Here is a 23,364-nt window from a genome sequence, read left to right on the forward strand (position 1 = left end):
TGGAGGCCAATTATAGAGCAGACACTGGACAATCATTACATTTATAGTGGATCAGCACTGATAACAAACTTTGTGTCAAAATATGTAACAGAAACTTAAATTTGATTACTTGCCGCAATAACCGCAGTATATTTATCTCCTGATAGTGAACCAGTGCTCAGTTCAGTAACTTGATCCCATCTGTGTTACCTGGCAACTAGTGCCATACCACATAAAACACACCGTTTTCATAAACCTGGGAATGTGCGACATTCAAAGAAGTCCCAAGAAGTGATTTCATGTCCTTCTTGTTGTATTTTTAAATGAAAGGAGGATCTAGGAGGTAAGTGTGTGTGTGTGTGTGTGTGTGTGTGTGTGTGTGTGTGTGTGTGTGTGTGTGTGTGTGTGTGTGTGTGTGTGTGTGTGTGCAAACGATTCTGTAAAGCGTTCTTATATATGATACTAAAATGTGTATAGGCATGTTACATAATTGGTGAATCTAATCTCATTCAGCGTGTTGAACTCACATTTTTGAATATACACTCATCGTCCGGTTCATTAGGTACACCTGTTCATCTGCTTGTTAATGCAGGTAATAAATCAGACAGTCACACGGTAGCAACCCAAAGTACTTCAATATGGAGACATGGTCAGAACAGCCTCCTGAGGCTCAAACTGAACATCAGGGAAAGAAAGGTGGTTTAAGTGACTGAACATGATGCAGTTGTTGGTGCTAGATTTTTTTCCCCAATGGTTTGAAAAATAGCAAAAATCCAGTGAGCAGCAGTTCTCTGGGTGAAAATGCCTTGTTGATGTTGCAGAATAGAGGAAAATAGCCAGACTGCATCAAGCTAATGGGCAGAAAACACAACACAAAAAATTCAAATAACTACTCGTTACAACCAAAGTATGTACAGGAGCTTCTCTGAGTGCACAGCTCAGATGGACTACAGCAGCAGAAGACCACACTGGGTGCCCCTCCTGTCAGCGAGGAAATGGAAATTGAGGCTACAATTCTTACATACTCACCAAAATTGGACAATGGAAGCTTGGAAAAATTTCTCGTCTCATGAGTCTGCTGCAACATTTGGATGTTGGACTCAGACTTTGGCGTTAACAACATTGCATGGACGCTTTGCATCTATGCTTTGGCTTGGTTGATGGTGGTGGGAGATCTTGTTACACTTTGGGCGCCTCATTACCAACTGACCACTGCTTAAACACTACAGCTGACCATGTCCATCCCTTTGATTGCGGTGTACCCAGATTCTGATGGCTGCTTCCAGCAGGATAATGCATTATGTCACAAGCTCAAATCATCTCAAACTGGTTTCTTGAATATGACACTGAGTTCACCTTAATCAAAAAGCATCCACAGTCACAAGATCTCAATCCAATAGAGCACCTTTAGTATGTGGTGAAATGGGAGATTCACATCATTCATGTGCAGCCAACTCCAGCAGCTGTGTGATGCTATCAACTAAACATGGACCAGAAATCTTGAAAGACAAAAGGGGGTCCAACCCAGTACTAGCAAGGTGTACCTCATGAAGTGGCCAGTGAGGGTATATCTCAGGCTATGTAACTGTGAGTAATACGAAGCCTGGCTAGATAGCAGATTATGTCATCTAGTGAAATCCCTTGGTGGTTTATATTGTTTTCTGAGGGAGGAGCCAGTTTAACAGTGTGATGTGATAAAGTCACGTAGCCTCTCACTCTCTCATGTGAGGCGTCTTGAAGGCTTCGTTGATGATGTCTGAAACAGCTGGTCAGTGTGGGCTTAAACATGTTGTGTTATCTGTGTGTAACTAGCTGTAAATTATTTCTTGTTGTTGTTTTTGGACGCTAGCTCTTCAAGAAATCTTTTACACAGCAAGCTTTTCTTTTTTTTATTATTGCGCTTTCAGATATGCTACCTAAATTTGAGAGCAAGGTTCACCCACACCAAGCGACTCAGCAGTTGCAGCAGCAAAAAACACATGGAATAAATCAAGGATTGGTTTCTGCTTTGTATAAGGTGGGTGTTTATCTGTCACAAGCTTTTATTTTTCACACAGGATTAGGATTAAGAAAACTGGCATTGTAACTATATCATATCCATATTAAAAGTACTGTTTTCTAAACTTCACTATAAATGGGGTAATATATCACAACCAAAAGTATTCATGTAATGACTTATATTACATTAACCTATCATGAGTTTCATATATACAATATTAATCTACAAAGTGTAGCTGGCAAATAGCTCCTGTGATGAAAAGTGCTGTATAGAGTGGAGGAGAAGCCAGACATCATGAAATCAAGATACTTAATTAAAATCTGTGAGCAAAGTAGAGTACAGTAACTGAATAAATGTGCTTTGATTTCTACTATTTCATGTTATGTTAAACCTAAACTGTCTTTCATGTTTTGTTCACAAGTATAATAGTTTGGCTATAATGATAGGAATTATTTTTAAATTGTGCTAGTTCCTTAAAAATCATTGCTCTTTTATGCCCTCATTAAGAAATCTGAGTGCAATTAACTCACTCATTAACGCATTTATGTGTTGATCCACAACCACTGCCCGACTGCTGCCTTTCCTCTACAGTAAGTATTAGGTTCGTGCAGCTTGCTCAGCAGCAACACAGCTCTGACATCACTGTTGCAATGTCGAGCACCCAAAGCGGTTGCTGCAGAGCCTCCTCTCTCCTGCCACTCTGGCAGACCTCATCCTAAGCTCGATCTCATCAACACAATCTCCCATGTTGTGCCAGGATGTCGGAAGCTGGCTTGGAGTCACGGCTAGTTCATACTCTGGCGGTTAACACAGCCAGACCCTCTAAACACCTTTTTCTGTCCCCTTCGTTCCAGCGCCTTGCTCTCGCCTCCTGGATCAAGGAAAACATTTGCAAGAAGGAATGCTGCTTTTTTGAAAAAGATGGAAGGTAAGCTGGGCTGCTCTGCACTATGCTGAATTGATGAGGACTGACTTAGGACTGACCTTCTTGTTGTTGCTGTAATAGAGTGGTGCTGTGGGGACAGTTACATGATAATGCAGTTTTCAGCTAAATAAAATACAGAATGCAAAACAAACTTTGAACACTAAAAAATGGGCATTTCTAAACAAATTAGCTTTTTAATTAAAACTACTGGATATCTGCAAAGCAGGTGAAGAAGAATTAATGTATTTATACTTTTTTAAATCTTAAACATCGGCTTCTGTTTCTCTACTGTTTCTGTAGTGGGGATGTGTGTAAGTGTGGCTACGCAAAAACTGATCATACAGACGAAGCCATCAAGCCAGAAGACTTCACAGGCGAGTCGTGGAACATACACAGACATGTCCGTGAAGCGCCCACTGACGCTTTTGGAGACATCAGCTTTGGTGGTTTGGGACAAAAGACAGGCAAGGTGAGCCAGTCCTTACTCTACATTATGTTACTGTGTAAATGCACATCTGCAAGTCTTTATGCCATCCTTTAAATCTGTGTGTACATGTCCACCGTCAGTACGCCCGAGTGTCCACAGACACCAGCCCTGAGATCCTGTACCAGTTATTGACTGAACAATGGAAACTGTCCCCCCCCAATCTACTGATCTCAGTTACCGGAGGAGCCAAGAATTTCTATCTGAAGTCTCATCTTAAGAACATGTTCCACAGAGGGCTGATCAAAGTGGCCCAGACAACAGGTCAGCCAGAACAAGAGCAAGCGAGCAATAGATTTGTGTGTGAGAGATCATTCATTGCACAGAAAGTAGTGTTTTTATGGCTACGTGCCACCTCCCGTGCTTCTGTTCTGTTCATTTTGGTAGTCAGATAGACTTCAGCTATATGTAGTTTGCGTTTGTACTAACTGTAAAAACAGTAAAAACTTGTAATTCTAGCATCCTGAATATCTCTCCTGGTTTCCTGGTAACCTTGCGGACTTGTGAAGCTTTCAGAAAATGATTGCTCCAGGCCCAGAAACAGTCCCACACTCAACCCCCCCCCCCATTAACCACCCCCACCCCCCTTTTTTTGCATGATTTTTAGGTTGTTTCCAGAAAAACATTCACATAGGAGTCCTATCTTTAAAGTCAGGACTGTAAGGCTCTTAATATTGACTTTCATATTTTAGAGATATTTTGTTCTACTGGTGAATATGCTGCTTTGTACGCAGGTGCATGGATCATCACTGGTGGTACCCACGCAGGTGTGATGAAGCACGTGGGGCAGGCTGTGAGGGACTACGCCATGAGTAGCTCCATGCAGGGCAAGATTGTAACTATTGGAGTGGCAACATGGGGGATAATTCATAACAGGAAAGCACTGGTGCATCCAGAGGTAGGACAAACACTTATGGTGAGATGGCATCATCTTCTTAGCATTCGGTTACTGTAAATTCTTCTCACTCTCCGTCTTTTTCCTTTAGGGATGCTTCCCTGCCCATTATTTGATGGACACTGGGAACCAGGGCCAACTATCCACTCTCGACAGCAACCATACCCACTTCCTACTGGTGGATGATGGAACCCACGGACATTATGGTGTAGAGATTAAATTGCGTAGCTGCCTAGAGATGTGGATCACCAGAAAGTGTCTTGGAAATAAAGGTTAAAGATAACAGATGTAGTATCTAAAAAATCAATAAGACAACACAGATATTTATTGAAATATGATAATATATCTTTCAAGCTTTTGATATATATATTTTTTAATTGATCAAATATTTGATCTTTAGGGACTGGTGTGACTATTCCTGTGGTGTGTGTGGTTTTGGATGGCGGACCAGGCACGCTGAATGTGAGTCAGCTGTTTTTTGGCCTCTCTCCCCCAGTGTCAGTGTCAGTGTGTGTGTGTGTGTGTGTGTGTGTGTGTTGTATAACTGCCCTGTGTGTCTCCTCTCAGACCATCTACAATGCTATGCTCCATGGAACACCATGCGTGATCTTGGAGGGCTCTGGGAGAATAGCAGATGTTATTGCACACGTGTCAGGACTGCCACTAATCCGAGTCACTATTGCCCTCATCCAGCAGTTGATGAAGAAGTTTTTTGGTCAAGAGTATGAACAATTCTCAGATGGCAAAATCATAGAATGGACCAAGAAGGTATGTAAATATACTGAATACCATAAAATTACTGAACTTACTATAGAAGCTTTTTTGCCCAAAGTGTGGAGTTTGCATGTTCTCCCCGTGTTTGCGTGGGTTCCCTCCAGGTACTCCGGCTTCCTCCCACCGTACAAAGACATGCAGTTTGTGGGGATAGGTTAATTGATTAATCCAAATTGCCCATAGGTGTGACTGTGGGAGTGAATGTGAGTGCGAATGGTTGTCTCTGTGTGTTAGCCCTGCGACAGACTGGCAACCTGTCCAAGGTGTACCTGCCTCTTGCCCTATGACAGCTGGCATAGGCTCTGAAAAGGATAAGCGAATGGATGGATGGATGGATGGATGGATGGATGGATATTAGACAACCACCCAGACTTATGTTTATGCAATAGCTGCCCTAAATTGACAGTGTAAAAGCAGTGTTTTCATACATGCCTTACTTGGATGGTCATGAGTCATATTTTGTGACTGATCTAGTAGTTGACATTATCATCTCAGATGATGTTTTCTGTGTTAGATATTGCCACAATGTATATACACCAATCAGGTATAACATTATGACCATCTGTCTAATATTGTGTTTATCCTCCTTTTGCTGCCAAAATGACTCCGACCCATCGACCTTGACATGGAGTCCACTAGATCCCTGAAGGTGTCCTGTTATAGCTGCAAAAATATGTTAGCAACAGAGCCTATAAGTCCTGTTAATTGTGAGGTGGGCATCCATGTACATAGGTTTTTTTGTTCAGTCATTATCAGTCTTTATTTCCCCAATAGATGCTCGATTGGGGAAATTGAGCTCTGGGGAACTTGGAGGCTAATTCAACACCTCAAACTCGTTGTTGTGCTCCTCAAACCATTCCTGGACTATTTTGCTTTGTGGCAGGGAGAATCATCCTGCTGAAAGAAGCCACACCCATCAGGGAATACCATTTCCATTAAAGGTTCTACATTGTCTGCAACAGTTCTTTGCTAGTTAGTACATTTCCAGGTAATATCCACATGAATTGCAGGACCCAAGGTTTCCCAGCAGAACATTGCACAAAGCATCACACTGCCTCTGCTGGCTTGCCTTCTTCCCATATTGCACCTTATATATATTCGATATATATTCGATTCCTCTAAGGTCCTCACCCCCCTGTGTCTAAGTCTCCTCTCCCTTCATGTGTTTCATGTCTGCTTGTCTTATGTCAGATTTAGGTCTATTACATTTGCTGTTCACATTTTTCTTTGTCAGGATGACACCTTCATCTTCATCACCATGCATCTTCAGTAACATATGTTGAACAGCACAGTTTTAGCTGCAGAACTGTTTCCTGCAGCTAAATGACTAAATATCAAAGATGAAAATATTTGCACGAAGTTTGTTGTGTGCTCACCAGAGATGTCTGAGCCAGAGCCAAAGAAACAGTGGTTCCAGTATTTAAACGTTTTTCTTTATTGAATTTGTAGATTCAGGACATCATCAGGATGTCACACCTGCTGACAGTGTTCAGAGTGAGCGAGGACTATCACGGGGATTTGGATGTGGCCATTCTTCAAGCACTACTCAAAGGTAAGAATATGGATTTGAAGCAAATGCCCGGATCCTAACCAGACAGCCTACAAACATAACACACGCTATTAAGTATGAAGAAGGACTGGCTTAGTGCCAAACAGGCTCTTAGCAAGTATAATATTTCCAGTCAGAAAAATAAATGTGCTATCGAATGTCCCACAGTTGAAGATATTTTGATACCATCTTTACAGAGAGAAAACTACACTTGATGTCTTTAAAAATGTGCCATGCTTCCTTCAGACTAATAACGCCTCATGATATTCTGAAAAAATACCTAAGAAACCCATTTAAACCAAGCTTAGCAAAGAAATCTGAGCTAAAGTGCACTGAAACCGTAAGTGAGTCCACCACACTGGACATTCACTTAATCTTTTGACCGTGATGAGCAGAGGTGGGACCAAGTCATTGTTTTGCAAGTCTCAAGTAAGTCTCAAGTCTTTATCCTCAAGTCTCAAGTCAAGTCTCAAGTAATGTCAGGCAAGTCAGAGTCGAGTCTCAAGTCACTGGTGTAAAAGTCCGAGTCAAGTCACAAGTCTGAAACTTTGAATTTCAAGTCCTTTCGAGTCTTTAAAAAAAAAATGAAAAAATAATGTTGCAGTTATGCTAAATGTAAATATTAGACCATGTAATTTTAAAATCTGTGTTTTTCTCAACACATGACAAAATAGTGAACTTAGAAAATATACACAAATTGTGAAATTGCACCTCTTTAAAATGCAGCTCAATTAAACTTAGCTCCAAGAATAATTTTCACCGACAGTTCTGAGATACGCTGCATGTTATTCTTGGATGCGGTTGTAGGACCAGCTTTAAAATCGCATGACAAAAATATCATACACATTAAAAAAAACTGTATCACCAACGTAGCCTGGAAAACATTTGCTAGTTAGATGAAGTCAGCTATCTCATCCTAGCATATTTATATGCATATTTATAATTATACGGTTCTTGGAGTGAGTGCATACACTCATGAAGTTTAGTAACTTCCGGTCACTGCAACAAGCCCAGGTACAGTTTACCGACGGATGGGTGCAGGACCTTGAAATGCACCGTGTAGAACGAAAGACCATCGTACGTATCATAAGTTTACCAGTCTCACAAATCGTCGTCATAAATATACATTCCTTAACCGTTTATTAATATAACCTTTGAGCTCAACGGTAATTAATTAGTAGTGGAAATAATTTCTGGTAGCATCACAGAAATGTAGCAGTGACAATAATATTGTATGCTGTAATCGTACTGGACAATTAGTGATACAAAAAACCTGTTTTATCCTGTGAATAAAAGTATGTGTTTTTGTCAGTGTACCATAATAACAGAAGCGAAACGCAATATTGTGTCAGGACAATTCACTATTTATGCACAATAAATAAAGGAGCATAGCGCCACAATTTCTGTTCAGCGCCAGACTTGCTTGTAACCTATATCACCAATTATGTTAAGAAAAATGACGCATTAACTACAACAGCAGACTGACCTTTGTGTAAATGCTTGGAGCAGACTAACCTGTGAGCTGGAGTGTTCTAGGACGTTATATTTGATCTTTGAATGGCTGCAATCCAGTCGCCTCTTTGTTACTTCGGAAACATGGCTCGAACAATTTCTCTTCAACGACGTAATCCGATAACAACCGATCTCTTTACCCGTCGGCTTCCCGTGGCTGTCATGCGACCGGCTATTGCAGTTAATAATACAACGGCTTCTTGACATTTTTGTGTTTCTTTTTATCGCTGTGTGACTGATTTTAATTGAAAGCCTGCGTGCGCTAGTACCGCTTGCCACGAGTTCCCAGAATCCTTTGCGGTTCTACCCGTGAATGACGTCACATTTTCAATCTCCATATAATATGCATGTTAAATTTTATATTTGGGGTAAAATATCAAGTCTTTTCAAGTAAACCGGTTCAAGTCCAATTCAAGTCCCAAGTCATTGGTGTAAAAGTCCAAGTCAAGTCACAAGTCTTAGAACATTTTTTCAAGTCAAGTCTAAAGTCATAAAATTAATGACTCGAGTCTGACTCGAGTCCAAGTCATGTGACTCGAGTCCACACCTCTGGTGATGAGTCATCATTCTAGTTTATCAGCTTTGTCCAGACTTTCCATCCATCTGGGTAATTAAACCACATTATCTGGGCGCCTTTCTGCTATCTCAGCTAATGTAGGTCATCCAGTGTCTCCCATTATAGTCACATGACTACAGTCCTGGTAGTACAACTGGAAATTTTCCTGTACTAATGCATCAAGAACACTATAATAGAAAAATAATTGGTTTATGTTTGATATTTGGTTTTGATGATAAACCAAACACGTCCATGCTTCCATCTTGTCAGACTGGACTCTTGCTTGTCTTTTTGTTGTAATATAAATATTTTTAAAAGATTTGCTGGGGGAAAAACATCATTCTCAGATGTGTAAGAATTTATTTAAAAATCAATTAGATTAGTCATTGGATAAATGAAAAAAACAACTTTTTACATTCAAATAGTAAATGGCCTGTATTTGTATAGCGCTTTTACTAGTCCCCCCTAGGGACCCCAAGGCCCTTTACACACCCAGTCACACACTGGTGAAGGCAAGCTACAGTTGTAGCCACGCTACAGTTGTAGCCACAGCCACCCTGGGGCAGACTGACAGAAGCGAGGCTGCCATATCGCGCCATCGGCCCTTCTGGCTAACACCAGTAGGCGGTAGGAGAAGTGTCTTGCCCAAGGACACAACGAGCGAGACTGTCTGAGCCGGGGCTCGAACCGGCAACCTTCCGATTACAAGGCGAACTCCCAACTCTTGAGCCACGATCGCTCCGATACTATCTAAAATGCACCGAGCAGTGGATGAGCTTTTTAGAGAGACAAGAGACAAATAAATCGAATCACTGTAAATTCTCCTTTCAGCCTCAAGATCCAGTGAATTCCTGGAAGTTGAATGCTGGAATAGGCAGCTGGAGCTGGCTATAACCTGGAACCGGGTGGATATAGCTGAGACTGAGATCTTCACTGAGGAGAGCCAGTGGAAGGTGGGTTTGTCTTTTAAATAGAAAACCAACATCACTCTCTGATCAGTTACCCAGATAGTGTTTTTTCTCCCCCATTTCCTGCTGAACATCAATAAGAAACATCAGTTCCTCCAAATAACTTTATCCCTTCCTTCTGTCCTGCTGGCTGCAAGTAATGCTGAATTTTATTCTTCTGTAAGGCAAGGCACCTAAGCCTTGCACCTGGTGATGTTATTCTAAAATGTAATTCTGTTTGAATTATGTAAAAATAAAATAATAAATTAACGTTTTTATATTTCTTCTCTACTTACTTTCAGTTTACACACTTTTCTTGGACTTCATGCACACTGCTTTTCCAGTCTTTTCTCTAACATTTAACCTTCTTTGTAAAGTATATCACTCTGTTGCTAGTAAAGCTGTCCATGTTTCTGATTGGTTACATGCTTCCCTTTTGTGCAAACAAACTCATAGCTAGATTGGGAAACTCTGGGTTGCCTTATTTAGTTGATACCTACCTCTTGTGTGACTGCTTAGTCTGATTTCTGATGTTAGGGGGGAAAAGGGAATTGAAATGAAAGAGAAAAATCATGACCTTTACAGCACAGGCTTTGTGATTAAAAAGCATTGAAATCCTGGTTTGTATTAGTAAGATAAATTTATTGAATGGGAAAACTGAAATAGGTAATTATGTGAGCCTATCAGGTGCCAGACTGGCCACACATGCCATTTTCACTGGAGAAGTGAAAAACTGTAAATAATTGACATACATATTGGTTTAACTATAGGGAGAGTTTGCTGTGTTCGAAACTGGTTCCAAAGGTAAACCCAGCCCATATTATCAATACAGAAAGCCTTCTTGCCACCATAACACCATAAAGTCAGCTGATTCAGCAGCAGCATATTATAAAGGTTTTACGAGTAGCAGAGAAGAGGTCTAGAAAGAAATAGCAGTCTGCTTTTCCTTCATTTTATTGTCTCCATGTTGAACTTTGCCATCACACCATCCTTTGTTTCTAAAACAATGATACTAGACAAAAAAACAACAAAAATTCTGATGATGTTGTTCTGATTTTTTTCCTGCTTCTAGTCCAACGACCTCCACTGGGCCATGTTCTCAGCCCTGGCTGGCAACAAGCCTCAGTTTGTGAGTCTGTTGCTGGAGAACGGTGTGAGTCTGAGGGATTTCCTGCAGGAGGAGGAAACTCTGTGTGAGCTCTACACACAGCTGCCCAGCTGCTTCTTTCTGCGCAAGCTGGCTAAGCGGATCCACAGTGCTCGACGCAGCGGGAGGCAAGCTTTCGGCATCAGAACTCGAGCTTGCAGGGAGCAAGGCGAAAAGATCTCCTTAACTTATGTCTCTGATGAGGTGCGCCACTTGCTGGGGAAGTTCACCCAGCCCCTCTATCCTCCCTCCACCACCACAGACCAGTTAAACATGTCCATGGATGAAACGTCACTGTCAGTGAGTTAGTTCATCCACTCTGTTTTTTTGTTTGAAACACTGAATCTGTCTTTTTGCCAATTAATCACGTGTTGTATCTTACCCAATTTTATTTTTTATAATTTGAGAAAGCTTATTTTATGGAAATAGATGTTAGTAGGAGTAAAATATTCAGTAAATATGCAAAGTATTTAGACTGAATATGCTGTAGGGTATCATTATATCAGAAATCCTGGCATTGTGAACATTAATCATATAATAATAACAGACTCCTTCACTTTCTTTTTAGCCGTCTAAAAGTCAGACAAGTTCCCAAGCTCAGCTCAGGGAGGACAGTCCTGAAACACAGAGGGACCCGGGCACAGACCTTTTCCTTTGGGCTGTCGTCCAGAATAACAAGGAACTGGCTGAAATTGCCTGGGAGCAGGTGACGAAAGCACTTCTGGAAACTTCAACCATAGCTGCTTGCGTGGCGTGTTTATGACCTCACATCTTTCTGTATCTGTGTACTAACAGTGTAGGGATTGTATGTCTGCTGCTCTGGCTGCCAGTAAGATCCTGAAGAAAATGGCACGAGAAGGAAGCGATGCAGATGATGCAGAAGAAATGCGAGAACTCGCCAATCACTATGAGAAACATGCCATTGGTATAACACATATCATAACATGGCTGAATTGACCGTGATTGTTACGGGGCTTGAATTTATCCTCAGGCTGCGTATATGTGTGTCCCAGGTGTCTTCACCGAGTGCCACAACAGTGACGAGTCACGCGCTAAGAAACTGCTGGTTCGCATGTCACACTTGTGGGGCAGAACGACATGCCTGCGGCTGGCACTCGAGGCAGATGACAAAAACGTCATAGCTCAGTCTGGTGTTCAGGTAGAGGAAATTTTAGATTTTTCCAGAGGGGATTGCCAGTGTGTTATACATCACAATGTTGAGTAGATCAATTAAAGTTACAAAATTAAGAAATCGCTCAATTTAATTTCAAACTTTTTCTTGGTGCTGCATTATAATGCAGTCTGTGTAAACGTGTCTTTCAGGCTCTGCTGACTCAGATCTGGTGTGGTAAGCTTTCAGTAGAGAACCCTGTGTGGAGAGTGCTGATCTGCATGGTGTTTTTCCCTCTTATCTTCACTGGCTTTCTGTGTTTCAGGTGAGACCTGCCAGCCAGCTAAGGGGTACAATGGCTTGTACAATGCTACTGTGTTTATATGTGTTTTTATTAACACTGGCAAACAGAATGGAGCAAAATAGAGATAAGATAAATAAATTCTTCCCAAGTGAAGAAAGGAAGCATAGCATATGTAAATGACTACTAGGGAGTTGGATGGGCTGGCTTTAGACCACACACAAAAGGCTTTTTTGCCTAATAATGGATAATGCCATGCTACTGTACAGATGTGTTTGAAGTAGGTTAGAGCAAGTGGTAAGGAAAGTGATAAATAGACTGCATCAACGCAACACTGGTCACATTTTTTTTCCCTGGCATCTCCATTCTACCATCTCAAAACAACCCTGAAGAAAATAAACATTACTATACAAAAGGAAAAACCCTTCATTTGGTTGTACCCAATGATGCAATCAATGACCTCATGACCTTATATAAAAAGGAAGTGCCAGTTTGGCCCCTCCCACACACCTGTTTTGGCTGTATGACCAGAACAAAGGGACAAACAAAGGTAATTATAACCAAAGCAACAAAAGCAAACATAATTTACCGTGTCATTCTGCCTATGGCAGAAAAAAATTCAAACCACCTGATGGTTAAGTAGTATTTGCTTTAAAAGCATATGCATGGATGTAAACTGTAACATAACGCTACCACAAACAAACCCAGGAGAGTATGTAGAGCAAAGTTACACCAGCAATGTCTAAACTAAAGCATTATGGCCAACTGTAAAATAACATGGGATAAATCAATATGTTTAAGGCACAAGTGGTAAATAAGTTCAAGCCTACCACTTTGTCACAATACATACATATTAAAAGTTTTACTTTAACTTAATTTTAAACATACACAAATACATAAATATACAGTAAGCCACCAATGTAATGTCCAGGCACAGACAACTCTCACTTGTTTTCATTTGACAGAAACTGACTAAACATACCGTACAACACATATCTACAACTGTGTCATCTAAAATGACTCCTGATTCATCTTTCATACACCATGGAATTGCTGCCATGTGTGGATGAATTTTTAAAGCAAATAAGAAGGATAAAGGAGGGAAAATGCAGATAAAGCTTTCATCAGTGCATTCAGGGGAAAAAATGAAGTCACTTTCCAAGATTTAGATGTGTATTTTGCTGGAAGTTTCCCTGACAGAGATTAGCTATATGGCCAAACAATAGTTAACATCCAAAAACCCATAGGAGGAAAATCTGACAACAACACCATGGATGCTAAACAGAAGTTCACCGAGAGAAACGTGACAGTTTACACAGTGACTAAGTGGAGATTCTTACATCTGGTGTAATGTAAGGATGTGTGTGACTAATTGTTACTACTGTCGGTACTAGATGTACTTGTACTTTAATCTAATTGTTAACGTCTCAATTGATGCCAAAAACTGGAAAATTGTTGTGTCCTAAATGTTATGCCTAACCTCCTTTTTAAGCCTGTTATTGTTACTTATTATTTTAAATCACAGATACAAGTGGCGGAAATTAGCTTTCTTCTTTAGAAATAGGTTGAGGAGTCATTCAGGAGGTACTCAGAGTAGAGCCGCTACTCCTCAATGTCGAAAGGAGCCAGTTGGGGCAGTCGCCTCCCGGGCATGTCCTACTCTGAGGAGGCCCTTGGGTAGACCTTGGACACACTCGGTTGGCCACTGTGTTCCCCTGGATAACCTGGAGGAGGTGGCTTGGGGAGAGGGAGGTGTAGACTTCTCTGTTTAGGCCCCCCGTGACCCAAAGGAAGAAATGGATGGATTATTTATCGTTTTAGATTTTAACTTTAATTGAGATAGTTGTTATGAATTATAGAGCAATGCGTATTCTTCATAATATGCTGAACAATGTTCATAATGCGAGGTGCCACGCATTTAAACTACGATTCATTATTGACGAATGTGATTAATGGTTTCAAATGCCTTTGTTTGGAGGGTTTTTGACATTGTTAATTAAACAATGCCCCAATTTAACTTTCTGCTTGTATTCTTTTTAATAATAATACCTGATTGAGTTTCAGCTGTGGTCAAAAGTGTAACTTTTCCACAGACATGATGAAATCATCCAGAGAGAAACTGCGAAAGACGAGGAGATGAAGACAGTGGAGACCCTGACAGGAAGCACACTTAGAAGAAATGGTTATGGCCCGTATGTACATACTTGTTCCTTAATGCAAATATCAACCCTCATCGCTGCATGACCTTAAATGTCATTTGAAGTTGAATAAACAGTGGATACATGAAAACATGGCATTGTCTCTCTAACTGCAGTGATCTTTCTGTCCACAGCTTGAAGCCCATGAAGCCTCTGGGCTGCTGGTCCAGGCTGATGTACCTGTACACCTCCCCACAGGTTAAATTTTACTGGAACATTGTATTTTATTTTGCCTTCCTCTTCCTGTTTGCTGTGGTGCTGATGATCGATTTCCAGAGCACGCCCTCTGCTGGCGAGCTGCTGCTCTACATCTGGCTGCTCTCGTTGGTGTGTGAGGAGATCAGACAGGTGAGAAACTGTGGCTCAGACCCACAAATGATACAAAACAACAAACAAATAGCCTTTTTTTCTCTTTGTGTGCACTGTACTGTATTGTAGAGAGACAGTCTTTGAATTTTTCAACACAGACAGTGGCCCCATTCACCTTTAGAGGCTCAAATGTCTAAAAGGTCAGCAGTAAGAAATGGTGAGTACCCTTCTTCTTTTAGAGGAGGGAGCAGTGTAACAGAGCAAGTCCACAGAGAATAGAAAACCTTTGTAGTTGTAACAAATGCAGCAAAAACGAATGCATTTAAAATAGGACAGAAAAGAATAAGCATGCGCCTGAAAAGGAAGCATTACACAAATAAATAAATATAAAATTACATCAGGGTAATCTTTGGGGTAGTATGAATGACATTGTTTCACCAGTGAGAGTAATTATTGCACCAGAATGAATATAATTATCTTTGAAAGTAATTACCTTTAGTAGTCATTTCCCTAAAAGGTAGTCATTATATAACCTGTAAACAGACATTTACTCCTAGCTGAAATTCACTGTGTAAATGGCCCTGGGAACGAACTGTCTTTGAGTCCTTAAAATGCTCTGAAGGTCCCGCTCCATCCAGAGGGTAGCAGGTCAAACAGGTGGCGTCCTGGATGTGAGGAATTATAGCAAGTGTGCAGCCCTAAGAGGTGACAGGAGCTGGCAGTGGGAGGGTAAACAGCAATCCATGGTTTTCTGTGCTGTGTTGATGACCCACTGAAGAGCTCTGTGATCTGTTACTCAGAGATACGATATGCCATTACGTTCTAAGCAGAGGAGCTTAAAAGGCAAGGCCTGCAGCTTGTAGGCTCCAGCAGTTGTAGTCGCTGTTGTACCTTCTTAATGGTGCTGGCAGGAAAGGTCTTCAGAGGATTTCTGGGTGTGACCCATTTTAACACAGTTCCCCTTGATGTACAGAGGGCAGTCAATTTGTTTACCTACCTAAATCCTGTCCCTGAGTAACTCCCTTTTTCTGTCTTTTTTTGTTGTTTTCATTTCAAAGGCTTCTTTATCCTTTAATGATTTATTTATTGATTAGAAAGTAATCAAAATAATTTAAATGATAGGTGATTGTATGTCGAATGCTAAGTAATATAAAATCCTCTTATGTCTAATTCTCTTTTCTCTTTCAGCTCTTTCATGATCCAGATGGTTTTGGGTTTCGTAAGAAAGCCAAGATGTACATCAATGAGTTTTGGAATATTTTAGATGTCCTCTCCATCGTCCTGTTCCTTATCGGCCTTGCATTTAGGTGGGTTTTTGCTCTCTAAGACAGTCTGTGGAAATCAATCCACCCACTGCATTATCTATGAATCACCAAGCTTTTCCTACTTCAGGCTGACAACCGAGCTGTTTTATCTGGGTAAAATCATCCTCTGCATCGATTTTGTGGTCTTCTGCCTCCGTCTCATGGCCATCTTCACGATCAGCCGAACCCTTGGACCCAAAATCATCATAGTCAGAAAGATGGTGAGGGGTTTACAGAACAAATACAAAGCATGCTGACCTGAGGTTTTATGGCTACACCAAAAAAACACGCTTACCTAATACAATAAGAGGCTTCTACCTCACCGAGCCTCGATCATAGTCTGCAGATGAAATGTAGTCCTTGTGTTTCAAAAAGGTGTTTTGAACACTTGGATCATTTTGTTACCACACTTATTTCAGTCAGTCAGACCTCAACTTTGTGTTCAGCTACACTTTATTTACTCCCTAAGCATACATGAGATGTCAGAATTTGCAACCGTGTTTCTAAATGTGTCAATTTCTGAGTGTTTCTTGCTTGTGATTGGTGCCTTTCTATCCTCCAGATGATGGACATGTTCTTCTTCATGTTCCTCCTGAGTATCTGGGTGGTGGCTTATGGTGTCGCCAAACAAGGCATCCTCATCCACAATGAAAATCGTCTGGATTGGATCATCCGTGGGGTGCTTTACGAGCCATACCTCATCATATTTGGCCAGTTTCCCAAAAATATTGATAGTGAGTGGATTTTGAGAATCTTATACTTTAAAAAATATATATATATTTTTTTATTTTAGCTGTAATAATTTGTTTCAGTATTTTGTTACACATATTTATTCTCCTCCAAAGGCTTCAACTTTGCTCATCACTAATGAGGATGTCATTTTTCTTCCTGCAGACACTGAGTTTGACATGAACTCTTGCAGCGTGAATGCTACAGATCCCCTGAAGCCTAAATGTCCCGTGTTGAACGAAAACCAGAGCCCGGTCTTTCCTGAATGGCTCACCATCATCATGCTTTGTGTTTATTTGCTCTTTGCCAACATACTGCTGCTCAACCTCTTAATAGCAATTTTCAAGTGAGTCCTCCTTGTCATCAAAGTGTATGAGCTTTTCTGTCATCTTACTGTTTTAATGATGATGATGATGAGCCCTCGCCTTTTTTTTATTTTTAAACTTCCTTATGTTTCGTGTTATCGTCCCGCACAGCTTTACATTTGAGGAAGTCCAGGACAACACAGACAAAATATGGAAGTTTCAAAGATACGAGTTAATTAAGGAGTACCACAGTCGACCTGCTGCCCCTCCTCCTTTCATCATCCTCAGTCATATCTACCTCTTCATCAGAAGCATGGTGCTGCGGAGGCCCCCCAAAATATACAAAGAGTTCAGTAAGTGCTGAAGTGTTTATCCACACCTTTGCAGACTTTTGTGTAATTAAAAATGCTTCATTATTTATGTACATGGCTACAGACCACCCACATACAGGGTACCCCAAAGGTGAAGAAGAAGAGAACTTGTAGGCGTTCACATGCCACGAAGGCAGATTTAAATTTGTGCCTGCAACTTCAGACTCAAGGTATGAAAGATGGTAGCTAGACCTATGTATGGTGAAAACGCTAAGGAAAGAGATGGGATCTTTTTAAAAAGGTCATCCTCTTCCTCATCACCTCAAGCTTCATCTCCTGAACTGAAGTCAGTGCTCTAGCACACAAAAACATATCAGCAGATTAGCCATGCAACCCTCGCATCTCTGTACAGCAGACAGTGAGTCGGCTAAACAACAGCTGCTTTTACTCTGGCATCACTCCATCTAATGTTAGGCTCAAGTGTCCTAAAGATCCCACTTTCCCTCTGATGAACAGTTTGACCATATTCTCACATCGTGTGACAGCTGATTTGCTAAGTGTCCAAGTCCAATACCAACTTATCTAGAATTATGCACCTAAATTGGGAGAGTTTAGAAAATAGAACTCAGTTGATTGCAATCTACTGGCATCTAGTGGTGACGTTTAACTCACTGTAACTAAAACTATGAAATAACAAGATCAAAAGATCTAATATTGTATTTTCTGTCACATAAAACTGTTTCTTGAGTGACCAGTGGAGTGAGTATGGCTCCAAAAGCAGGTCAGTCATGTGAGCAAAACCAGATCACATGACTGAAATCCCACATTTAGGTCACATCAAAACAAGTATCTCAAATGCAGGTGAAGGCTTCCGTTTTCAAAACTAGATCTAAACACAAGTTTCAGAGCTTTTAGCCACATCTCATGGTGTTCGTCAGCAGGTGAAGTTTGCCCGGTTGCCATGGAGATGGATCAGTTTATCCCCATCATACTGTAACCAGAGTATGACCCTTTATTTATCTCATTAATGCAGATGATCTCCTCTGCCTCTGCTCATGGTCGACAGATTTTTACCTGTTTTTGGTGCTGTTGAGAACGTGGCAGTGAAGATGCTGAAAGTTTAATGTATTCAGAGGTCATCTGCAGACCCTGACAGTGCTTTAAACAAAAACCTAATTTGTGTTTTAAAAAGATTATTATAACTATAAAATACTATAAAATACAGAAAAAAAAAAACCCCAAACTGAACATGAACTGAAAAGAAAAGGTCGCTGAGCAGCTAGTATTTGCTCTTTCTGTTTAACTCACTCCCAGTTTATCTGTTGTGCAGGGTTTTCTGTCCGCATGGATGTGCAGAATTAGGTTATGCAGTGATTCAAAGCATGTGATGCTGTTTTTCAGAGAATGAGCTCAACCCGACAGAGGATGAGGAGCTGCTGACCTGGGAGTCCTTGATGAAAGACAGATACTTGGTGTCTGCACGGCAGGAGCAGAGCCAGAGCACGGAGAGACGCATCCTGGACACAGCCCAGAAGTAATCTCACAGTAATGTAGCTGAAAGTCGCTGTATGTGTGCTGTCTATGCATCATCACACCAGTTTCCATAAAACGGAGTGAGCAGTCCAGCCAAAATGTGATTGCACGTTCTTTTTTTTAATGAGCTTTTAGAGACCAAAGGACCAATTTGCATGCATAATCACCTTATGTATCACACACAGTTGGATAGATTTAGGGTAATTTGAGATATTTTCTGTCCAAGGACTTGGATGTGGCTGCTTCACCAAACAATATTTACATAAAAATGATTGAAATCACTCTGTTATTAAAAAAAAAAGTAGTATATAATAATTTCCTGTTTGTTTTATTGTAAAGACTGATGATTTTCTTTAAGTAATTTTCAAACTGACACTTGTTTCTGCAGGGTTAACATCATAACTGATCTGCTGGAGAGAAATGGGGAAACGAGCGCTGCTGCCATGCTGAAAAGACTGACTCAACTTGAAGAGCAGGTTGTGGCCTGATTTCTTTTGGTTGGCACTAATGTTGCACCTGTGTCTGTAATATGTCACGATATGCTAATGGAGGGTGACCTGAGGCACTAAAGACACGGCACGCTTTTTGTGGCACGCTCTTGTGTGTCAGGGGTGTGAATTTTAGACTTTGAACTGCGTTTTTAATACATTTTATGGCTTTTCCTACTGATAAACACCTCCCCCATTTCCATTCATACTACACCAAAGTCATAAAGTAGCAAATAACCAATTAAGTGGCATAAGATTCCTGTTTTCTTCACTATCTAATGCAGAAATGTGTACTTATACAGTGGGTTCACAGTTAAACGAAAAAAATCTCTATCTCGGGGATTAAACGTGTAGTTACACTTTACACTGACAGAAATAGGAGTTTCACTGCTCTGACCCACTTAAGATCAAACTTAGCTATACGTGTAAAATTACTTTGACGTCCTTGATCTAAGCAGCTAACAGAAGTAGTTGATCCACTTTCCTTTGTCTCATCAGGTCAGCCAGTCTACTAAAGCCCTGCAGTGGATTATGGATAGTCTGAAATCTCAGGGTCTGCCCTCAAAAGACACACAGTCACGGAGTCAGTACCAAATTTAATTCACTATTTACATGTCACAGTTGTATGTTTGATAAATATTCTAAATCTGCTGCTGTTTGCGCACATTTTTGTGGTTACCTGCAGCTCCAGCTGGCGTAGATGAGACCCCAGATTCTTTCAGGAATACATCGGAGAAAGGAAGCGGTTTCCATGTGAATTCCCGTCAGTTTTCCTACCCAAACAGCAAACTCACGCGCTTCCCTGTGCCTGAGGAGAAGGTGCCCTGGGAGGTACTTATTATATATTTAAATATTATTAAATATTATTTTTTTCCACCACAAAGTCACCAGTTGCCACTCCTCAGAAAGTCACTGAACTGATAAATTGTCCAATAATTCTGGTGGTTTTTATCTCCTTTTTTTTCCAGGTCAGTTTCAGCTCATACAAACCAACTAATTATACCTCTGACGACAGCGAAGACCATGTGGATGGGTGTGTGAAGCCATACTTTCCTGTTTTCACTAGCGTTTTATTTGAGGACAGCGTAGAGTCTGTTTTTCACATGTCTAGAAAGCAACACTCTTCCAGTAGGTTATAAGTAATCATTGAAAGGGATTATTTTGCGTGAGTATACACATTGTGTTTTTAACCTGCATATTATATCCATAAAAACATTAATTAGCAGGCAATGAATGGGCCTCGGTGACAAGTGAATTACCAGTTTTCAGGTCGAATCTATTTGAACACAGTAAATAAGCTTTCTGGCCTAACTTTGACTTTATTGTGTAATTACAAGACCGGCTCCTCCAATCTCTGTACACTCTTCATCTATTGTTTCTCCCTGCAGATCAGAACCAGAAGCCTTAGCTAATTACAGGTATGACACAAGAACAGATATAGAACCTATTCAGTATTACTTATAGTAACCTCAAAAGCATGTCTTGATGTCTGATAAGGAGCTTGTCATCTCAGAAACCCAGGGGGGAGGACGGGCATCAGTGGGCGTGGGGCACTGAGCCGCCTGGGTCCAAACCTCAGTGTAGAGCTTGTGATTACACGGTAGGTCATCTCAATGCCCCTGCAGAGGTTTTAAAAAGGTTGTTTTGCACAGAAATATCTGAGACTTTCCACTTATTTTTAGCTGGCGAGACAGCGAGAAGTCAGTTCTGGAGTACCTGGCAGTTTTTGACGAGAGTCGAAGAACTTTATCTTTACCTGGAGTGAGTTCCAGTCTTTGTCCATTTAATGTGGTTTATACATTTTTTTGCACTGTTCAATCACACTGTGGCTTTAAAACCTTCAGGGCCCTGTTGATTCTGCTGATAAACTGCCACCAACTCTTAAAAAAACGATGGGGAAAAAGCTGTATGAAACGATCAACGCAAAACTGTCAGAGGGAACAAAGGTAAGTCAGTGCAGCACTGTGGTGGTAAAGCTTTAAAGTAGCTGCAGGAGCAATGAAAACAAAGAACAGCTGTAAAGCACGACAGCTTTCGATAGAAGAACATGTCAACAGCTGTCACTGATAGCATTTTGAGAGAGCAGGAAGAACAGGCCCTCTGTTTGTCTTTGATATAAACACTGGTTAGTAAATTTAGTGATACAATAGAAAGCATTCGATTAAATATTACATTATAAAATAAAAAATGTAAACATCAAAGACAAATTACTTATTTCCTGAGCTGAGAAATGTTTGAATCATTCAAGAGAGAAGGGGAGCATCCTGCCAGGGCTGAAACGGTACATTAATATGATATCGATTAATTTGTTGATGGACGTGGTTGTTTGGTTTTAGGTGTTTGAGGGTTATGTGGATGACTGCAGGAACACGGATAACGCCTGGGTGGAAATGACTGTCCTAAACATTCACCTGGATAGAAAAAGCCAGGTGATGGTGGACATCAACAACACGGTAACATCGAGTGTTTTACAGCGTGAAGAATAAATTGGCTGGCCGACTGTTTTACATTTCCTCCTTTCTGCATTTACATGTTATTATCTGTTGCTTTTTAGGTGCTGAGCAGTAACGGTGCTCTTCAGTGGCAGGAGGTGAGCAGCAAAGCCACACTTAGCTCAAACCAAAGAGAGTCGCTGCGGCTGGCTGCTGCGCTGCACAACAGGAAGTTCTGACATTCACGACGCTGCGGCTGTAAATGTGCCTCTACATCTCCCCGTCACTGCTGCCTTTTCTTTAAATATGTCGATTAATTGTGTTGCACTGAAAGCCATAATCTACATTGTGCTGCTGCTGACTATGAAATGAATGTTGAACCTACACTGTTAACTGCTGCTCACTAAAAACAATCAAATATTAACATTCAGAGAAGAGTGGCTACTCCTCCACACTGAAAGGAGCCAGCTGAGGTGGTCTGGGTGGTCTAGGTGAGGTGTTTCAGGCATGTCTTACTGGGAGGAGGCCCCGGACAGCTGGATCAGCTGGGCCTCTCTGCTAAGACCCCCTGCAACCTGAACCTGGATAAGAAATTGGAGGAATAATTAAAGGGGACTAGTTATGTTGATTTCCAGCTCTCTATGTTTTTTTAAATTTCAATTCTACTAGAGTAGCTTTGCATGATTCACAGCTCAAAATAATCCTTATTTATCTTTTCCTGACTATGCAGCCCTTTAGACTCTCCCCTTTCTGTGCTCATACCATATTGGGGATATGTACTCAGTGATGACTTACAGAGCCAAGAATATTATAAAAACAAGCACTCAGATGACAGGGATTACTTGAACATATAGTGGCCTCATTATTAGAAACTTCAGTGATGTTTGATATGAGCCATTGTTACAGTATATGTGTGACAGAAAAAGTGGAACAGATCTCTTATAAGTGAACAGAGTTCACTAATGGCGCACAGGGTGCTTTAACTTACAGTTGTCTATTAGTATGTAGCAGTTATAGAGCTTATTCTTTTATAACACACAAGACAATCATCAGTAATAATAATAATCATGTTACAACTTGGTGAAATTAAATATTAATCTACATTTTTTAGATTGCCTTGATTCACCTTTATTTAATTTGGATATATTTTACTCGATTAATTTTTTTTTTTATTCACTTGTATTGAAGCAGTTTGACTTTGTGGCACTGCTGCTTGCTTTCTCGCTGATATCACTATCTATCTCCGTTTCCCTGAGTTTGTTTGCGTGTTGCACTCTCTCCCGTCCTGTTTAAAAACAGAGAAGCTTGTGAAACACTTTTCTGCCCTGAGCTCAGCTTTTGTCCACCTGCCAAGCATGCAGCGCTGCGCTAGTTTCGGAGCAGCCTCCGCGGGCTCTCATTGGTGCAGCCAGAGGTGGCCAGACTACGCACGAAATGATCACAAATCATCCCGATTGTGTCTGTGTGTGCTTGAAAGAGCAGTAACTTCTAAACCGCGTGGATTTGTTGTGACTTTATGACCTGAAAGTTGAACTGTGTGCGCCGAGCAGGCGCCAGAGTCCCGGCCTCCCTCCCT

At 40.9% G+C, this 23,364-nt stretch overlaps 1 protein-coding gene across 1 annotated transcript; it reads left to right on the top strand.

Moving 5' to 3' along the window:
• Positions 1 to 2,736: 2,736 nt before the first annotated feature.
• trpm2 (transient receptor potential cation channel, subfamily M, member 2) lies at positions 2,737 to 22,617 on the top strand (the record flags this gene model as incomplete). Its single annotated transcript, XM_080903357.1, has 32 exons — positions 2,737 to 2,906; positions 3,204 to 3,372; positions 3,471 to 3,651; positions 4,122 to 4,285; positions 4,374 to 4,554; positions 4,683 to 4,744; positions 4,850 to 5,050; positions 6,506 to 6,608; positions 9,505 to 9,626; positions 10,693 to 11,067; positions 11,336 to 11,473; positions 11,563 to 11,692; positions 11,781 to 11,926; positions 12,091 to 12,203; positions 14,273 to 14,371; positions 14,512 to 14,725; positions 15,875 to 15,993; positions 16,079 to 16,211; positions 16,553 to 16,724; positions 16,885 to 17,065; positions 17,196 to 17,377; positions 18,737 to 18,869; positions 19,257 to 19,344; positions 19,855 to 19,939; positions 20,042 to 20,187; positions 20,325 to 20,389; positions 20,745 to 20,774; positions 20,870 to 20,956; positions 21,039 to 21,117; positions 21,201 to 21,302; positions 21,693 to 21,809; positions 21,911 to 22,617. 32 exons carry the CDS (start codon positions 2,737 to 2,739, stop codon positions 22,025 to 22,027), a joined length of 4,404 nt encoding a protein of 1,467 aa, XP_080759483.1. The 3' UTR covers positions 22,028 to 22,617.
• Between the last annotated feature and the right edge of the window lie 747 nt (positions 22,618 to 23,364).

The sequence above is a fragment of the Rhamphochromis sp. 'chilingali' genome (assembly GCF_963969265.1).
Source record: "Rhamphochromis sp. 'chilingali' genome assembly, chromosome: 14".
In the NCBI taxonomy this organism is placed as follows: Eukaryota; Metazoa; Chordata; class Actinopteri; order Cichliformes; family Cichlidae; genus Rhamphochromis; species Rhamphochromis sp. 'chilingali'.